At 41.4% G+C, this 19,459-nt stretch overlaps 1 protein-coding gene across 3 annotated transcripts in view; it reads left to right on the plus strand.

Annotated features, from left to right (window-relative positions):
* Positions 1-19,459, plus strand: part of KIF16B (kinesin family member 16B) — a 292,796-nt gene that overhangs the window by 209,560 nt on the left and 63,777 nt on the right. For all 3 annotated transcript variants that reach the window (XM_008055925.1, XM_008055926.1, XM_021711308.1), the window contains one exon: positions 15,820-15,909. In XM_008055925.1, coding sequence (XP_008054116.1) covers positions 15,820-15,909 — 90 coding nt within the window. The remainder of the gene's footprint in view (positions 1-15,819; positions 15,910-19,459) is intronic.

Below are 19,459 nucleotides of genomic sequence, written 5' to 3' on the forward strand. Positions count from 1 at the left end.
CCTCCCATGGCCCTTTCCCTGCTTCCCCTTCTGCCTCCCTTCCCACCTCCCCTCTCACCTCTTCAGCACTGTCCTCTAACATACCAGCACATGCACCCTGGCTCTGGGCTGTCTTCACTACCCATGGATTGATTGGATTTGTTTTGTCCTGTCTCACCTTCTCTGAGAGGTAGGCTCTGTGCCCTCTGCCCCTTCTGGATGTTGTCCCATACTCTCCAGCCCCCTGCCATGGAAGCACATGTCCCCTTATGTCTCTTCTCAGGAACCCCAGCATCCCAGCTACACGCCCAGGTGCCTTTGTTTCTCATGGCTGCAGGACATCAGCCTTTCTGAGCAGTATCACTTTGGTCCCCTTGCAGACCAAAGAGATGCAGGCCTACACACACCTTACCTTGCACGCTCAGTCCAAGACAAAACCCTTTCTGACCTTAATCATCTGGTTTTGAATAGGTGCCATAGTAGCAGTCTTCTTGTCTTATCCTACTCTAACTCCTGGTCGGTGACCCCTCTGAGAAGGGGAGAAGCAGAAAAAACATGAGTAGTGAAGGATGGCAAGGATGTATAACATCAGGAAGTGTTCCAGGGCGAATTTGTAGAACACCTGTGAATACTACTCAGTACCCCAGTAACCAGTCAGTGGCCAGCGTGCTCTTCCGTACCATGAATTTAGATGTGGGAGCTTTCCCTTCTAGTTGTTAGTTTGACCTTGGACACTTTGGGCCGAGAGGCCTCCAATCGGCCACATCTTCCCTAAACCAAAAAGACCCTGAAGTGAGGCACGGTAAACTCCAAAACTCAAAGGCAGCAGTTCAAGTCAGAATCTTGCTTTTATACCTGGAGGACCCCATGGCAGGACCCGCAGGCCCAGGCACTGACGACCTTGAGGAACAGGTACAAACCGGTGCTGGAAGATGAGGTTTTTTGGCCTGAACAAATTTTTAACATTACACATAAATTGTCAGCATTTAAAACTTGGGAGACCTGACATAAAAATCCAGCTTTGCCAAGTTCCTACGATAAGTTATTAAAAGCAAGAGCCAGGGCTGTGGCTTCTGTGAGGTAGCACTGGCCAGGCAAACAGCACCTCCTCTCCACTGTGTCACAGATCCCTGGACTCCTTGTCAAGGAGAAAGTCACCTTGAGGACATGGCAGCCTCCAGGGATACTCAGAGTCCAACTGCACCCTATAGAAAGGCTCACAGACCTTAGTCTCTGTTCACACAGTTCATCAGATCAGTTCAAACACACACACACAGATGCAGGGGAGGGGGCATAGGTGGTACCCTGAGAGTGGGAGACAGGTAGACAGAGTGCTCTATTTGATTCCTGCTCACACCTTGTTCACCTGGCCTGTCTCTCTCTCTGTGGTCCAACCTTTCTTGATGATGATGTGTTTTTGAGGACTAGAGAGGAGTTTTGAGCAGGGGCCACAGCAGATGGAGGGTGCCTGGAACCAGCACATGCTTGTACCATGAGAGGGAGCACACACCACACACCTGGCCAGTGGTCTGCCATGGGCAACCCTAGTTTTGACCTCCACTTCTCCATAGAGCACATGTGGTGCTGAAATGGGACCGGGCAGGTGTTCACCACAGGTGGTCAGTTCAGGGGGGACATAGCTGTTATCCCAGAGGGGGATATGACATAACGCTTCCTTCCCTTTTCCATCCCTAAGTAACATTCTTGTCTTTTCCATCATGTTTTTAACTGAGTCTGTCGGCTTGTCTTATCGGTTCTCACCCTATGGCTGGTATTTAGCACATCTTACAAATTTGGTTGTGTCCCCCAGGCTGCCTGCCTACTGTCCTGGATGTGTCCTGACATATCCTGTGAGACTTGTCTGTGTCTCATAAGCTCCTAGCTCACTTAACAACTGTATTTACACTTCATAGTCACACCCATTTTCAATTGCACAAGTGGGTGTTCTCAATAGCAGGGTCGACTCACATGATGCTCTCTCTTTCCATTCCTTCCTGGGGCTTTCCCTGAACTTCATTCCTAACTGATTGCTGCAGGCAACTGGGTTTTCAGCCCCCTTCAAGGAAGGGAACAGACATCTAGCATGCACCTTCTTTAGCCCAGGCATGTTGCTAGACATTTCCACAAATCACATTTTATCAAAATGGGAGTACTATTCATATTTCATGAATCAGGAAATTATGAATAACTTGCCAAGGCCATAAGTAGGTCCAGGTGCCAAGTATCCATGTCAGGTCAAAGGCCACTGAGCTATACTTGTTCTCTTACTCACTTTAATATACCTTCCAAACAGTACTGCTTTCTACATGGTTAGAAGTTGAAGCCATAATTTAGTGTGACCTTGACATAAAAGGTCATTTTCAAATCCACACCTGTTTTCAAAATCTGTTATTTGTGTATGTGTTTTAACTTTTTATCTTGAATTCTGACCAAGTCACGGGTCCTTTGTGAATTGGGGCTATTGTTAAGGCTTTGACAAACCCAAAGAATTTGATGGTAGATAGACCTGCCAGGAAGCATGAAGAAAAAATGCCCAGGAAATTTGCAGTTTGGGAGTTGAAGCAATCACATGTACAGTCAGAGAAATTTCTCTTTATTTGGCAGAACAGAAATAAGAACCATTCCAGTCTATTAAACTGTGCACACATACGTCTTCTGGAAATACTTACTCCCAACTTGATAGAATATGAATGTTCAGAAAGAGTAGTGTGTTGGCGTCTGAATCTGTGCTTATTAGTCACTTGATGGATTATCTCTCTGCATGTGTGTTAGCACAGCTGAGACAAAGGGAATGTTGCATATGCTGTGGTCCATCCGGATTCGAATCTTCAGATTATGTGCTATTTTAACACATAAATAGCAAGTGAAAGAAATCATATTAGGACGTGAAGAATCACATTTTTCCCTAAGATTTTTATTTATGTAAGCACCCCTCCCAACTCTTTGAGAACTTTGTCTCCCACTGAAAATCAAAGACATTGTTTATTCCTTCCTTGATTTTCACACAAACCAATTGATCTTTTATATTGTCTTCACTTGGACAGTCAGGTTTATCTTCACAAAGTAAATGTGGCATATCTGAGAAGTGGTCAGGAAGAAATGAGCGTGAGTCAGGGGCACAGAAGAAAAGCAGTCATCATCTTATGGCCGTATCTAGAATTTTCATTTCACCCAAATGGCTGTTTTTCTCCTGTACGACTATATTAGTGTTTCTCCTTCCTTGATTTCATAATTTGGGGAGATTTGCATCTCTTCCTGGAATAAAATTTGTTGTACAATAAATCACAAAATAATTTGATCTCCATTTTTGGCATTGCTACTCAGATACCCTCACCTTTCAGTGGTGGGTAACAGAAGGCCTTCTTAAGGAGCGTGGTCACAAAGCCAAAAGTGAGTGTCCTAGTCCTGTGCCTCATCTCATCACTTTTTTTCAGTTCATCTTCAGGTTAGGAATCATGAATGCATTTTACAGATGAAGAAATCGAGACCTGAAGCAATTGAGTAATTCAGGCAAAGCTATGCAGTTAATGAGTGACGGGACTAACATCAGACTCTAAGTCAGAGTTTAATCCAGAACTTTTTATTATTTCATCCTCTCGGGATGACTGGTAGAGAGTTTACATTCCTTGCTTCGCCTCTGAATATCTGGGTAATTTAAAGGAAATTGCTTAGGCTGTCATTCTCGCAATTTCCCGTAATTGTAAGGTAGAATAATTCCCCCCATTCCTCACCAGCTTCACAGAGGTATTGGGGGAGGGAGAAGCACTTCATCAGTACTGATCCTGGATTCGAAAGGCCTCCATTTCCAGACTCTCAGGCCTTCAAACATTCTATCTAATTTACCTTCAGACTACCCTCTGAGGTAAGTATACTAAAGTAGGCATATTACCCTCTACTTTGAAGATAGTGAAATTGAAGCATGAGGAAGTCATTTTTTCTGGTTATTGCGGAAGGCTGGATTGGGGCCAGCTCGAAATCTCTGTTTGATTGAGCACCACTCCACAGTTGCCTAGAGTGTGAGGGTAGCTCAGGAGTCAGTCATTGGTCCTTTTCGTCGTGGTGCACCAGATTCACTCCAGGCTTACAAGCCCTGGGCTCTGAGGCCCGCTCCATACTTGTCGGTGGTGTGCATGCGCAGAAAGGAGTCTGTGATGTTCCGGGATGATGTGGCTGTAGGGTCTTACATTCACATGGCTCTTCTGCTTTCAGGAATTCTCATTCTCCAGGCTCTGTATGCCTCCCATTCATGTAACCAGCAGAAGGGCAGACGTAGACTTGGCATCTGACCTTGCCTTGCACAGTGCACTGTTTGGAGGACTGGGCTTCTCCCACTGAGCCCAGCTTTTTGCCTCGGTGCCTTTGAGGCAGAATTTCTACAACTGGTCAAGAACTGGGGAGAGGAGACCTGCTTGGTCTAGGACTGCTTCACACAGTTGTGGACAGGGTCCAGGTAGCAGCCTTTCCCTCACCTCCAGTGGCTCTGGATGGCTGCTGACACAGACTTTTCTTGGTGCCCACCTGGCTGCAGATTTCTCATTTGGGTTCTCCACAAGTACAGGCATGTAAATGTCTCTGAAGTTTCCCTAAGGGAGCCAGAGAAGGGGGTACGTTACACATCTCAGAGCAGATAACATAGCGCACCCTATAAGACAATTGTGTTCTCAAGGCACCAGCCTTTCCTCCCTCCTTCAGGATATTCCTGGGAGTTCAACGGCTTCCACCCCCCCCCCACCAAGCTGAGGAGTTCAGTTCCTGCCCACTTGCTAGGCGTTTATCCCCACTGCCCACCTAGAGGCCCATGACATGCAGAAAGGAGACTCTTGGGTTAACAGCACTCGCCTTCAAAGGCAGTTAGAGATGCCCTTTTGTTTCTTGATGTGCTTTCAGGAGCCTCACACCTGCCTGCCCCAAAACTGTTTATCACAGTATTTCTTCTAAATCAATGTTCTCTCTAAGAGGAGTTTAGTAAATGACATTTTCTCTTTCCTTGCTTTACACTTTGCCCTCTTCTTTATCTCCCCTAATGCTACTTTCTAAAAATGTTAAACAGCTACAGATAAGTCAGAAAAGGATAAAAATGCAGGTGATTCTACTGCCCATAGTTCGGGCTAGAAAAGGAATTAGAAAATGTAACCAGAAAGCATTTACTGAAAAAGATGCTCTAAGCTCTACACTCTCCATTATTTATTCTTTTATTTTTTAACAAATATTTATTTGGTGACCGTAATATCATTTTTAAAAAAAATAAAAAGACCATACCAGAAGCTTTAGGATACTGAGGCACAGGAAAGATGAATAAGTTCATCTTTATGTGATAGTTCACATATTCAAGGGACAACCAATGTGGGAAGAGGAATGTACAGAAAAACAAAGCAGCATGGAACAAATAGCCTCCTAGAGGGGTATTCAGGAAGACATCAAGATGGACTTACATTTCTGCTCGCTGAAAATGATGGTGGATTTCATGAGTGGGGATTAGAGAGGAGGTATTCCAGGCCAAGGGATCTCTGAAGACAGAGGCCTGAGGGCAGCAAAGGACAGGTGATGCATTGGTCATAGGAAGTAGTACAGCATGAGGCCAGCCCCAGGGAAAGATCTGCCTTTCAGGTAGAAGGGAAGAAGGACAATGAAGTGAAGACCAAGAGGCTTGATGGGAGGGGAATGACTGTAGCAACAGCATCATTTGGGAATGGAGAGTTGATCTTGGGTGACCCTAATCATCTCAAGAAACTAAAATCATTGTCTGTGAAGATTGGAAATCTAGAACATTTTGAAATACTCATCACAGAGGATGTAATTTGGAAGGATTTCTAAGTAGGAGGGACTCTGCTGAGCTAAAATAGTAAAGCTGTCATGCAAATACATTCTGTCTTTCTGGGGGCCTTCGGCAGTGCTGGGCAGCACAGAGGAGAGGAAGCTGATACCACAGCTGCCTGAGTTGGGGGATTATTCTGATGGGTCCCACCAGAAGGTCTAGGGAGCCAGAGACTTTGAGGTGCTGGCCCTACAGTGGCAGGAAGCAGTACTGAGTTCTGCCTATGAGTGAGGGGTCAAGAGAGAAGAGGTGAGATAGGAGACCAGGAAGAAGTGACAGTGAGGACGCCTGTCAGATTCAGCTCCCATAGGGTGCGGATGCCTACCAGAAATCACAAAGCTCTCTGGTGCTGTCTGTCATCCGAATGATTTGGGGATAGCAGAGTTGGATCAGAACGAGGTGTAATTAGAAGACAGCCTGTGATCTCTCTGGGGTGTCTCTGTGATTAATGGGGTGGGGGCTTTTTATCACCTCCAGCACAGTTCCATTTGTGCAACAATTGTCTGAGAGATTGTAATGAAATCCAATGCACTAATGCTTGTTACTATACAGAGTCATACATTTGGAACATAGTTCATGTTTTCTCAAACATGTCCAAATGATGTTGCAGCATAAGACATTGAAGAGAGTTGGTTAATGAGTTGAATTCTGCCATCTTGGACACAGTAGCACCTTCCTGCATCATCTTCCACAGTTACAATCAAAGTAGCAGTGCTGAGATGATTTTAATCACGTATGCCCATTGGTGGAGCCGTTACTGAGCAGACATACCCAGTATTTGATTTTTATTCATTTAGAAAGCATAATATGTACTAACTGTACTTATTTGTTGTAACATTTTCAGAAGGAGTGAGAATAAGATAAAAATAGAGATAGAAATTCCAGTTGCTTCTTTCCACACCCCATGGGTCATCTTTGGGGCCACCAGCTTGGAGAATATGTATTAGTTTTCATTTTCTATAGCGTGTGAGGAGATTTTAATTCCACCTGATGCATGAATGCTTGTTACTATACAGATACAAGCATTTTGAACGTATCTCATGCTTCTTCAGACGTGTTCATAGTTATGTCATTGCCCAAGACTTTATTTTGTGAAACTTAGACAAAACATTTTCTAGTATGTATGAGGTTAGTATTAGACCATTTCCTGTAAACTGTTCCTAATTACAAGGACTTTTAAAATTTTATTTTTATTTTATTATTATTTTTTTGAGTAGGAGTCTCACTCTGTCACCCAGGCTGGAGTACAGTAGCACGCTCACGGCCACCGCAGCCTTCTACCTGCTGGTCTCAGACGATCCTTCTGCCTCAGCCTTCCAAGTAGCTGGAGCCACAGGCACACGCCACCACGCCCACCTAATTTTTTGATTTATTTTAGAGACTGAAGTTTTGCCAAGTTGCCCAGGCTGGTCTTGAGCCCCTGAGCTCAGGCAGTTCTCTCGCTTCTGCCTCCCAAAGTGCTGGGATTATAGGCATGAGCCACCACACCTAGCCTACAGGGACTTTTTAATATGTACTTGAAATAGATCCTCCAAATGTTGTTTAAAAAATAAATGTTATTGAAGAGAACACTTCAAGTACCTGTTTCAGTGAAGACCAGTTGGAATATTCTCCTTTAGATGAAAACCTGTTGATTCTTCCCCTTACACAGATAGATATACACAACCAAATATATACCTATGTCAGATCTTAAAATTGACAATCCTTAAACCAGCAAAATATGCATATAACATAAATTTGTGGAAAGCACTCAATTGAGAATTGTTTATAAGTAAATGCAGTCCATCTTGAGGACATGTTTATGGTGTTTAGGTTGTACTTGATCATTTTATAGCCCAGGAAAGATGGATTTGTATCAGCAATACCATTCAGAGAGAGAGAAGTAATGAATTTGCCCCTCAAAGATAGACAGTAATGATGCCTTGCATTCTCAGCATTAAAGAAAGTAATTGAGAGCATTGGTCTGATTTATTCATTGTACTGATCTTCTGTCCATCCCCTCTGCGTCAGCACCCCGTTCCATGCCTGATTTTAACTTGGGGTAGAATAGGGCTTTAATGTACATTTTGCCTTTCTGTGTATTTTTTTTCCCAGACTTTCCCTGAACAGATCCACAGCTCTACGTTCGATGTCTTTCCATAGGTGGGAAGGGATTTGACCATTTTCCTGTAGCATGATCACACGTGTGGTGGCCTTGCCCACCACTTCTGAGATGATTACAGATGATCTTCATTCTCCACCATCATAGTCCTTGTCTTGTTTATACATTGATAGAAAAGAGGAGATTTAAATGTCTTAAGTGGGAAGCTTAAGTCTCTCTAATCCCTGAATCCAGGTGAAAATCTCAAGGGTAAAGAATTTGGAAATCTCTCATTGCTCACTATAAACTCCTGGAGAGTTAAACTCCTATATTCTCAGTGCAGTTCTAAAAAGTCATACTATTGTGACTAATTTAAATAATCTTTGATTCAGATGAACCTCAGTGAAATCACCAGAACTGGATAGCTGCAGCCAAGATTCCAGCAGGCCTTGTTCTCCATTTTGAACAAGTTGGGCCAAGCCTGAGCTCTTACTGTTTTGGAAAAGCAAAAGAATCTTAAGTACAGCTCTCAGAAAACTACCAGCATCTAATATTGTCCCAGGCACACAGTAGGAGCTCAATAATTGCTTATCTCCACAAGGAGAGCTCACCCACCTCCTCCCCGACTACTACAAAAGGCAGATGGCTTGTTCTCTTAGAAGGCTTAAAATGTTGTATGGTAGGGAGACATATAATTAATATTCGTTATATTCATTAGTGAGCACAGCATTAATTACATGATTAATATCCTGTGATGCGTTCTCTGATCATGACATGAACTAAATGCTAAGGAATCATGGAGAGGAGGGAATGAGTGATTCTCCCAGGGAGAAAGGAGGAGGAGGAGAGTTGCTGTCCAGGGGGGAACTATAGTCTGGATGCCACCCTGGAGGTTGGGTATGAGCCCTTCATTGCAGAAAGGGGGGGTGTGGTTGAAGAGGCCTTTTATAAGATCTTCAAAAGACCTGCAAATACGCCATGTTTCTGTATTGTCAGGTTGTCTAGAGTGTGAGATTTTTAGTTTACTGGGAGCTAGGGTTTCTGTGTAGCATGAGGTTAGTTTGGAAAAGGTCCAGAACTCTGAGCCAAGGGTTTTGGCCCAGGGAGGTTAGTGGGACAACATCTGATTGTAGAACAGCAACACGACCAGCGGTTTCCTGCAGGGCTGCTCAGACTTCAGCCTATGTTCCAGTCTCCTGGAGAGTTTTGAAACACAGATTGCTGGGCCCAGCCCCAGTTTCTGATTTAGTCACTGTTGGGGAGGCCTCAGAATGTGCATTTCTAACAAGTCTCCAAGTGAAACTGATGCCACTAAGCACTAGTTCAGACAGTTAACTGACATGTTGAAGACAGAAGTCATCAAGGTTCATCTGTGAGCTTATTAAATACCAGTAAGATGTGAGGCAAAAAAAAGATGTGAGGCAAAAAATAAGTCACCACCTGGAATATGCCAGTGGTGATCTTCATTGTTCAACACTCTTGAGACCTTATTATATACACCGTGTTAATGGTTCCAGAGTCCCTCCCCTTTTCATAAATGCTGGGACTCCTGGAGTCCCCAGGGTGACACACAGACAAAGATTCCCTGATACCTTTAAAGCCCAATTCAAAGGAATCTAGAAAGTCTTATTGTCATTGATAGATTCTTGGAAACTGACTTTAAGCAAAAGGATGCTCAGCAACTCCTTGAATAATGTCATTCCATCCAACATTGTTTTCCTACAGTGTTGATGAAAAAAAAAATTAGTTTGTTATACATTGTTTCACTTCAAGTTGCCATTTCCAAGAACCATAAAATAATCATTATTCAGAAGGCAGAGGAGTTATATTGGATGTTTTTGGGGATGTACTCTTAGGAAAAGAGTTTATCTTTTTCTTCCTGTCTTGTCATCTTGTACCCAAATGCCCGTGATATCTGCTGTCCAGAAAAATCCCTTAATGGCCTCATGTCCTCCCCAGTGTTTGGTATATGCAGTTTGCTAGAGAAATTGTTGCTCCTTATTTTCAATACAATACACTATACTTAACAATACACTATATTTATTATTAATCCTTATATACTGTATATTATATTATATGTATTGTTAATCCTTATATACAATACATTTATTATTCCTTATATACAGTATATTATGTGTAATTGTATTGTTATTCCTATATGCAGTACATTTATTGTTATTCTTTATATACAATACAATATGTTCCTTATACACAGTATGTATTCTGATATACAATATATATCCTGAGACCACTGTGGGAAAGAAGAGTGATACCCAACATTGTGAGGTCAGCTTAAAGTACCATTTCACTAATCAGATTTCAAAAATGGTTCAATGTTAATTAGCTGTGAAAAGCAGCTAAAAGGAAGAAACGTGTGGGGCTAAAGCCTCACAAGCTAGGCATCTAGGCTACCTTATCCTAATTTTGTCCAAGGTCTTTTAAAGGTATTTTCTGCCTAGAGAGAGGAAAAAAGCATTGTTGATTCATTATCACAAGAAGCAGAGTATATTTAAGACAAGTCCATCTTGGAGCTCCCTCTTCCAGCACTTCATTCAGAATGCCTGTGATGTGTTATGTTTTTGTCTAAGGTGCAGTGACCAATAGCAAAATCCTGCTGTCTTAGAGATTACATTCTAGTGGGGAAGAGAGACAAGGAACAGAATAGATTAATTGGTCTAGACCATATTAGGTAATCCGAAGTACTAAGTAGATAAATAAATTAGGTAAGAGGAGTAAGCAGAATTGGATGGGAAAAAAGAGATACAATTTTAGACAGTATATCCAAGGAAAGCATCCCTAAGAAAGTGACTTTTGAGTAAAGACTTGAAGGAAGTGAGGGAACTAGTCATGTGAAAACTTGGCAAAAGAGCATTCCAGAAAGAGGACAAAGTACATACCAAGTCCCTGAGGTCATACTTTCTTTGTAGCATGTTTGGTGTATTCTAGATAATACCAAAGTGAGGCCCAAACTTTACCTGTACAATAACCATTTGTATACCTAACCCTGAATTGTACCCCACATCTTTAAAATGAAAATTTTTAAAAAAAGAACAGATCAAGCAAGGATAAAAGTGGTTGGTAGAAGAAGTCAGGGAAGAAAGAGATTGTGGAGATCCTTATAGGTCAGTGAAAGAACTTGAACTTGTGCTCTGAGTAATATGGGACACCTTGAGAGGATGTTCCATTCAAGTAAAGCAATGGCGCCATCTGACTTATTTTTTTTCTAATTTACAAAAAAAGAATCTTATTAATTCCAATTATGGAAGCTGAGAAGTTGAAGGACAAAGGGGTCACACCTGGTGAGTGTCTTCTTGCTGGTGGGGACTCCGCAGAGTCTAGAGGTGGCACAGGGATCTGGCAAGAGGGCTGAGCATGCTAGCTGACGTCTCTCTTCCTTTTATTATTATTATTTTCTTATTTCAATAGTTTTAGGGATACAAGTGGTTTTGGTTACATGAATGCATCGTATTGTGATGTATAGTCTGGGCTTTAAGTGTACCCATCACCCAGACTTAATTTTTAACAAGATCACTTTGGCTCCTGTGTTGAGAAAAGAATGAGGGAAAGGTGGGAAAAGAGCCAAGAATGTAAGCAAAGAGAACAACTGGGAGGCTGTTGAAATAATACAGACAAGATGTGTTGGGCCAAGATGTCAACAGTGGGAACAGACAGAAGTGGTCACATTCTCATTCTGTTTTTAAGGTTTAACAGAAAGGATTTGCTAACTAATTAGGCATGAGGTGTGAAAGAGAAAGAGAAGCATCAAGGATGATGCATGCCAAAGTTTTTGGATTGAACAAGTGTGAAGAATGTCATTTACTGAGATGGGGGAAGGGAGAGGGTTTACATGAGATTAATTTTGGTAAGTGTAGCCCTGTGAAGTGTGAGATGCATACTAGATATCCAAGGAGGCAGACATGTCAAGTAGGCAATAGGATATATGAGTCTGCATTCAAAGGAGAGAGATGAGTACCCAGGCCATCAGCAGCATGTAAATGCAAGCTGTGAGGTGGGATGAGCTCACCAATGAAGTGAGTGCAGGTGAGAAATCAAACACGTTAGAGAGTTAAACTCTGGGGCATTTTGACATGTAGAGGTCAGAGAGATGATCAGAAATCCCAGTAAATAAAATGAAAAAGAGAATGAAGTAACCTGGAAGCCAAATAAAAAGATGTTTGAAGGAGGAGAACGCTATCAAGTAGTTATATCAGATTCTTCCCATAAATCAAGTATAATCAAGACCAACCATGAACGGGTGGATTTAGCAATATGGAGGTCACTGATAACCTTGGTAAGAGTACAGGTAAAAGTAGTTAGGGTGGAGTGGAGAAATTGATAACATCAACAGTAAACTTTTTCCAGTAGTTTTTGTTTGTTTGTTTTTTGATGACATTTCTTTTTTTCTTTTCTTTCTTTTTTTTTTTTTTTTTTTTTTTTAAAGATTTGGGATACAATTCAGGATTAGGTATACAAGTGATCATTGTACAGGTAAAGTTTGGGCCTCCCTTTGGTCTGCACTTTACCTAGTTTGAGATCAGAGACTCTTATTGATGTTGTGCCCCCTCCTCCGGCAGTTTCCCACTACTCCCAATCCCTTTCTTTTAGTATTATGATAAATGTTCAGGGTCCACTTATGTGAGAGAGAACATGTGGTACTCCATTCTTTGTTTCTGTGTTTTAATAAAAGGACAGAAATGGAGTGGTATCTGTAAGGAAAGGGATCAAAATAGGAGTTTGAGATAAGTAATGGTTTGTTCAAATGCTCATGGGGATAATGTAACAGAGAGGGATGCAGGTGTTGGTGCAGGAAAGAGAAGAGAAAATTGTTAATTTTGCCTTTCAGAAGTCAAAGCGTTTGGAATTCAGTGTTTTGGAAGTGTTGACCTTAGCCAAGAGCATTGATATGTCTCAAGCCTGGTAACAGGAGTAAAGATGAGGGACAGGACAGATGGTGATGGTGAAGGTGCTGATGGAAATGTTCTTTTGGTTGCTTCTGTTTTCTCAGTAAAATAGGACTTAGGGTTATCAGCTGAGAGTGAGAACAGGAAAGAGATGATGAAGGCTTGAGAAGAAAGAGGAGTCAGTCATTTTCTAAGAGAATGGAAGATTGCGTGGAATTGGGAAATGTGGTGTGACTGGTGGTTGTCGTCAGAGGCAGACTTGACAGTGGTGATTGTGACTTTAAAATGAGGTCCATCTGCTTGGTGGCGTGTTCCTTCTCAGCCACAGTCTGCTGGGCAGGTGCAGGCAGGGAGGAAGCAGACAGATGAACAAGGGTTGTGGTTTATTTTCGTCCATGAAATTTTTTAAGAGTGGGACAAAGAGATTCGAGGTGGTGTGCTTATGATGATTTCCCAAGATTTTCAAGTTGAGTGAAGAAGCCAGAGCAGAGGTGAAGGGATGCTAGAAGGCCAGGTGCTGGAGGATCATCTGTGTGGTTAACAAAATTGCCAAGGACCATGAGCAGACCCACAGGGCTGGAGCAGATGGCAGTGAACAGACCTTAACCTTCAAGGAATTGGCGACGTGACCAGGGTGAGTAGCTGCTGGCAAAAAGGATGGGGAGAGCAGCAGGGTCTGAAGGACTCTTCGCAGAGGAGGGATTTTAGAAAGGAGAGAGCAAGAGTGGTTTGGAAGTTAGAATGAAGAACAGGAATATCTACCCCTGCTCCCAGCACAGTGGAATGGAGAGTGTGGGGAAGAGATAGTCCCTGCTTGAAAAGACTGCGGGAGGTTGTTCCTTGGGAGAGCAAGCTTCCAGTTAGAGCAAAGATGAAGAGGATATTTCTGGAAGAGGTTGAGGATAAAGAGGGGCTGTACTGATGTTGATCATGAGGCCAAGGGGTGCAGTAGAAGGGTTTCAATAAGGGGGAGAACTTTGGGGCCTGAGGGATGTGGAAAACGCCTAAGCTTCTTGAGGTGACTTTCTGTGGAATCCAGAGTTCCAAAATAGCAGTCTTGCCTGTGAGGCATCTTGAGTCTTTCTGCTCCCAGGCCACCATATGGTTCCATGAACTTTCTGGGCTTTTCTGGATGGCAGGCAGTGTTGCATCACATAGGAACAATGAAGGGCCTGCCCCCGTTCCAGGTCTCTCTTTGACACCTGGTTTGTGTCCTATTGAGGCTGTGTATTGCTGTGCTGTGGCCCTGAGATGCCCCCACATCCTCCCTGGCTATGCTGGCCTTGCTCACAATGCCTCCATGAGGTGTGTTGAGGCTGAGAGAACCAGAGAGGAATGCCCACCAGCTTAGTGGCTAGGAGCAGTGTTTCACAGGCTCCAATGACTTGCATGCCAGCCTTACAAAACTTATCGCAGCTATAGAATACATGCACCATTGTTCCCTTATTGATTTTCTGTAAATATACTCACCTTGTTTTCCTATGGAAATATTTTTAAGAACACACATAAGAAGTCTGCCTCAATTAGAAAGTTCTTGTAAAAAATGAATATAGAATGAGAATGATGAAAATTTAAGAATGCACATCCTCATGTACCCCCAAATTATCTCAGTTGTCATTTTGGGAAATGAGTGAACCAGAGAATGTCTGGGTCTCAAGACTCATTTCTTATAAAGCTGTCCCTGAGGGTCTTCTTTTCACTATCGCTTCCACCATCCTGCTGATGGCCCTGTGATGTGCGAATGGGAGAATCAAGCTGAGTTACTGCACTTGAGAAGGTCATTTCTCTAATGTGCAGGATAAGATTCCCATGCAGGGGTGCAGCCCATGCAGAGGCCCTGAGGTGGGAGAGTGTGTGCCTCCAGGGAGCACAGTAGGAAAGGAGACACCTGCCAGGGAGATATCTGCTGGGAAGGGATTGGAGAGGACAGATGTGGGCGTAGACCATTGGGAGAGACCCTCATAGAGTCCACCTGAGACCTAATGGCCTAGGGTAGTCAGATGACTCTGATGACAAAGAATGGTAGGATGAAACTCCCGAAATGTGAAAGGAGCAAGACCCACACTTGTTGGAATGCAGGAGACAAAGAGAAGGGAAGTCGGGAATGACTTCAGCCCCTCTGACTGGCATTTCTTGTTAGGTGGTGGTGGGATGCTTTAGATGGGGAGCTCTGGAGTTGAGACTGGAGGGAATATGTTGCGTATGGTTTTAGGCAAGCCAAATTGGAAGTTCCTGGGTGACATCCAAAAAAAGATGTCTCCAAGTTCATTCAAAGAAAGATATCATCCAAGCCCCAGATGTGGGTCCAGAGCTCAGAAAAAAGGTGGGATGTGGAGATAGGAATTGGAGACTCATCAGCTAGTGTTCTGGGTGTGATTGTATTGACTGTGATGTCTACCAGCCTCTTGTCACTGTAACATTCATATAAGCTGATGTATGACAGAATTTCTTCCCCAGTCATCCCATTAAAGATAGATTGAGATTTCTCCCTATGAAAAGAAGCAAAACTATATCAATTATTTTTATACTGACAGTTACTGAGACGCAGTAGCATTATTTTCTCCTTCTCCCCCCTTTCTTCCCTCCCGCCTCATTCTCCCTCCTCTGATTTCTATTCTCTGTTTTGTTTTATTTTTGTTTTGTTTTTTCCTCCTCCTCCTGTCCACTGTGGTGCCATCTGGTGACCTACACCTGAAATTTTGTTTGGGTGCATCACTATATCAAAAACGTCGTCCTGTGGATTTCCTTTCTACAACCCAAGTGGAGGCTTAAGGGATACTTTTTATAACCGATTAAGAGGTGACCATCTGCCCCTCACTTTACATAGGCACATGCTGCTTCTAACAAGATTTGGAGCGAAAGCTGCATTTTTCAGTAGGATACAATTATTATTTATAAGCCTAATTTATGCAGCTAGATTAATAATATTTTCAGTTCTAGAGAAATTATACATGCTCATCACTTTCTGTTAATTTAATTTTTTAAAAATTTTAGTCACTTTTCTTCTAATTAATGCTGATTCATTTTGACTTTCTGGTTAATAGATTACTGTCCTAGATGAGACGTGGACTGTATTCAGGCGTTACAGTCGCTTTCGAGAAATGCATAAAACATTGAAGTTAAAGTATGCAGAGGTAAGTTATGAAATTATTATCTCCAATTAAGAACATTCATTTTGTAAAGTAAATGAGCTGATTGCATTAGCAATGTCGTCTCTTTCTCTCTTTCTTTCTCTCTGTAGATATTAGCTGATAAGTGTCAACAAGTTTTATTTTAATACTCAGCTGTCAAAGATAGGTTTTTAAATTATTGTCCTCTGCTCTATTTCTATTCTACACAATTTAAACATTTTCTGGACACAAGATTTTGAAAGTGATACACAGTGAATGACAGTAAATGAGCTCCATTCCTTTCCTATATTTTATGATTAACTTTAAATAAACATTTTAATCAATATACAACTTCTCAAATATGTGACCTGTAAAATTAGTAATAGATTTCTCAGTATAGATTGCCCTTTTTTCTTTTAATAAAAGACTACATTAATGCTTAGTCTTCCACTTAATGAGAAGTGAAGTCATAAGAGCTATTTTGCTAAGAACATAGAAAGGTATATAATTAATATGGAATTATCTAGAAGCAAGAAAGTGTTTCAAGCATCATGTCAGATATCCACGGTGTGTTGATACATTAGTAATCTCTTCCTTTTTGGCCAAAGTCTGGTTTTTAAAATAATCTTAAGCAAAGAAAAGTTTTCCTAGAAAGAAGGTGTATTCTCTGAGTGATGATGATGGTGATTTTACTTCAACTAAAGGAAGCCTTGTACAGGCAAAGCTTTTTTTGACATTTTGGTTTGAACCAAATCAACAACAGTCACTGTCTAGTTAGCTTACTTTCACTAAGTATTGCTTTTTAGCATCAGGATTATATTTTCTTGTGACATCTTAAAAAATAATTTAGTTAGAAATTTGCCTCCCTAATTTGGTTCACATTAAATAAACAAATGTTTCCTTAGCACCCCCAGGACTTTCACCCCTTCTTATCTGATATACAGTACAATGTGAAATAACTGTTGGTGAATAAAATCGTTTATTGATGTGTAGAAGAGACTTGAGCTCGAGCAGAATTAAGCTATCTCTGAAATTCTGTTGTTAAGCTATCATACTAGTATTCTGTTAAAAATTGACACCCTTTCAACTAGGAATTATAGTTTGTTGTTCCCAAGAGGCTTCATTCCAGAAGTAACTGCATCAAAATCAAGTTATTAAGTTTGTTTCCACAGCTTATCCTTCATGTCCCAAATTAATATTGACAAAAGTTGAAGTATCATGTACATAAAAACAATGCTTGTTTTTAAAGTGAGCTTTGCAGCTCCTTAACTGCTTGATTATAAGTTACTACATCAGTATTTTAATAGTGTACAGATTTTGCATATTGTATTAACATGCCACAGTAATAGATGAGAAAAACAATTTAATTGAAACAAAAAGGTGCAAGCTTTGTATACACTCTTGTCATTCATTCTATGATTGCATTTGTTTCATATTGATTCTTTTATTTGCTTAACCCATTCTATGTGGGTACATTTTCCTAGATTCTGGTAATACTGCAGACAAGAACAAAAGTCTCTTCTTCTATATATCTTAAATTCATATGGGGAAGACTGACTATAAACAAGGAAATATTAATAAGTAACATTTTAAAAGTGCACTTGCCATATTACAGTTACCATTTTAAGTAACTTGCATGTCTTATGTGGAAAATACCAATAAACAAGCGTTGGGGCAGAAGGTGTTGGGCACTTTAGGGTACAGTCATTTCAGGGTTGGGCTCTATGACAAGGTAACACATGAGCTGCGATATTTAAAAACGTTTTCAAAGAATCAGCACACAGCTCTAGTCAATGTTTTTAAAGAAAGCTCCAGAACAAATATAACATAAGCATTCTTTAAGGATATAATAGAAGAAAAGTTGCCCAAGGTTAAGAATGATGTGAACCTATAATGAATGACTTTATCAATAAGTCAAAGAGGTTGCCTAGTACCAGGTCAAAGGAATGAACAGAAATTATTATGTATGTGAAAATATTTTTAAGAGGAAAAAATATGTAATATAAACATGTTGAAAAAAATTTCTTCAAATGAAGAAAATCAAACAGGTACCATTCATGAATTTACAAATCTGTAGTAAGCAACTCTGCACTGTGAATATAGTTGTAAACAAAACAACCACATTCTCTGCTCTCATGCAGTAGAGAGAATTAGAAAATAGTCAAATAAATAAGGTTATTTCAAATCATGTAAAAGGCCATGGAGAAAATAATACAGGGCAATGTGAGCATGGTGCGAGAGCTAGGCAATGGGGCCACTTTAGATTGGACAGGTCAGGCATGTCTTTCTGAAGGAGTGGGACTTGAACTGAGATCTTAGTGTTGAGAAGGAGCCAGGTATGAAAATCCAGAGGCGAGCACATTGTGAGCAGAGGGAATAGTGAATGCAAAGGCCCTGTGGCAGGACCAGGTTTCCAAGAACAAAAACGCCTATGCAAAGTGACAAGCATGGTAGAACTATAGTCTTAGTGCATGTGAAGCCACTGGACAGTATTAAACAAGGTAACAGAGTGATCTAATTTACTTTAAAAGGACATTTTAGTGGTCATGTGGAGTTTGGGTTTTGGGGTGATGGAGAGCTCAAATCCAGAATTCTGTCTTAGACATTAAATTTGAGGACGCTTTTAAACTCCTAGTTGGAAATATCAAGATAGTTGAAGTATATAAGCCTGGAGTTTAACGGGAGAGATATTATGAATTGTATCAGAAATACAAGTCATCGTTTGGGTCAAAAATAACTTAAGAAAAATCATTTTGCTTCTGTTTCAATTTCTAACGAAGTCTCAGTGTTCAGACCATTATGATTTCTGCTCACAGCAGCCCTTTTCCTGATACAGGCTCAGGATCTAAATGATAAACAAGAATGGAATTGCTTTTCCATGTTGAGTTCAATTTTTGTGACTTATCACTCTCTCATAAGGACAACAAAAATTACTTTAAAAAGAGAACCCACAGACACATGTGTGCCTGTATTTGAAAGAGAGCAGGTGATCTGAGCAGTGACTTGAAATCCTGTGTTAAGTGCCTAAAACAAACACCACATGTAGAAAGGCCAGAAGGCTGATTGAGCCCTGAGGGGATGGGCGGATGCCATGACTCTGACCAATCTCCTCATCATTCACCAAGCACTGACTGTGTGCCGGGTGCTGTGTGAGCATCCGCCATGGGTCTCCTGAAAGTACTGTGAAGTGCAGGGGGCATTCCACAGGGCAGATTCTGAGAGCAACAGGCATGAATAACTTGCCTCATGTCACACAATTGGTAACAGAAGCCAGCATAGAAACCCAGCACTTTCACTCTACTTTCTGTTTCTAAAACCAATGATAATATAAAAATGGGGGGGGGTTATCTCCATTTTTATTATCTTTAAAAACATGGTAGTCTGTCATTCTAGATCTAGATGAATCTTATTTCAGCCAGAAGAGAACAATGCTATCCATTTAACATTTGCTTTCTTTTTTTTTTTTTTTGAGTCGGAGTCTCACTCTGTCGCCCAGGCTGGAGTGCAGTGGCTGCTCCCGGCCACTGCAGCCTCAACCTGCTGGGCTCCGGCGATCCTTCTGCCTCAGCCTTCC

The sequence above is a fragment of the Carlito syrichta genome, unplaced genomic scaffold (assembly GCF_000164805.1).
Source record: "Carlito syrichta isolate Samal-C Ts95f unplaced genomic scaffold, Tarsius_syrichta-2.0.1 Scaffold302032, whole genome shotgun sequence".
In the NCBI taxonomy this organism is placed as follows: Eukaryota; Metazoa; Chordata; class Mammalia; order Primates; family Tarsiidae; genus Carlito; species Carlito syrichta.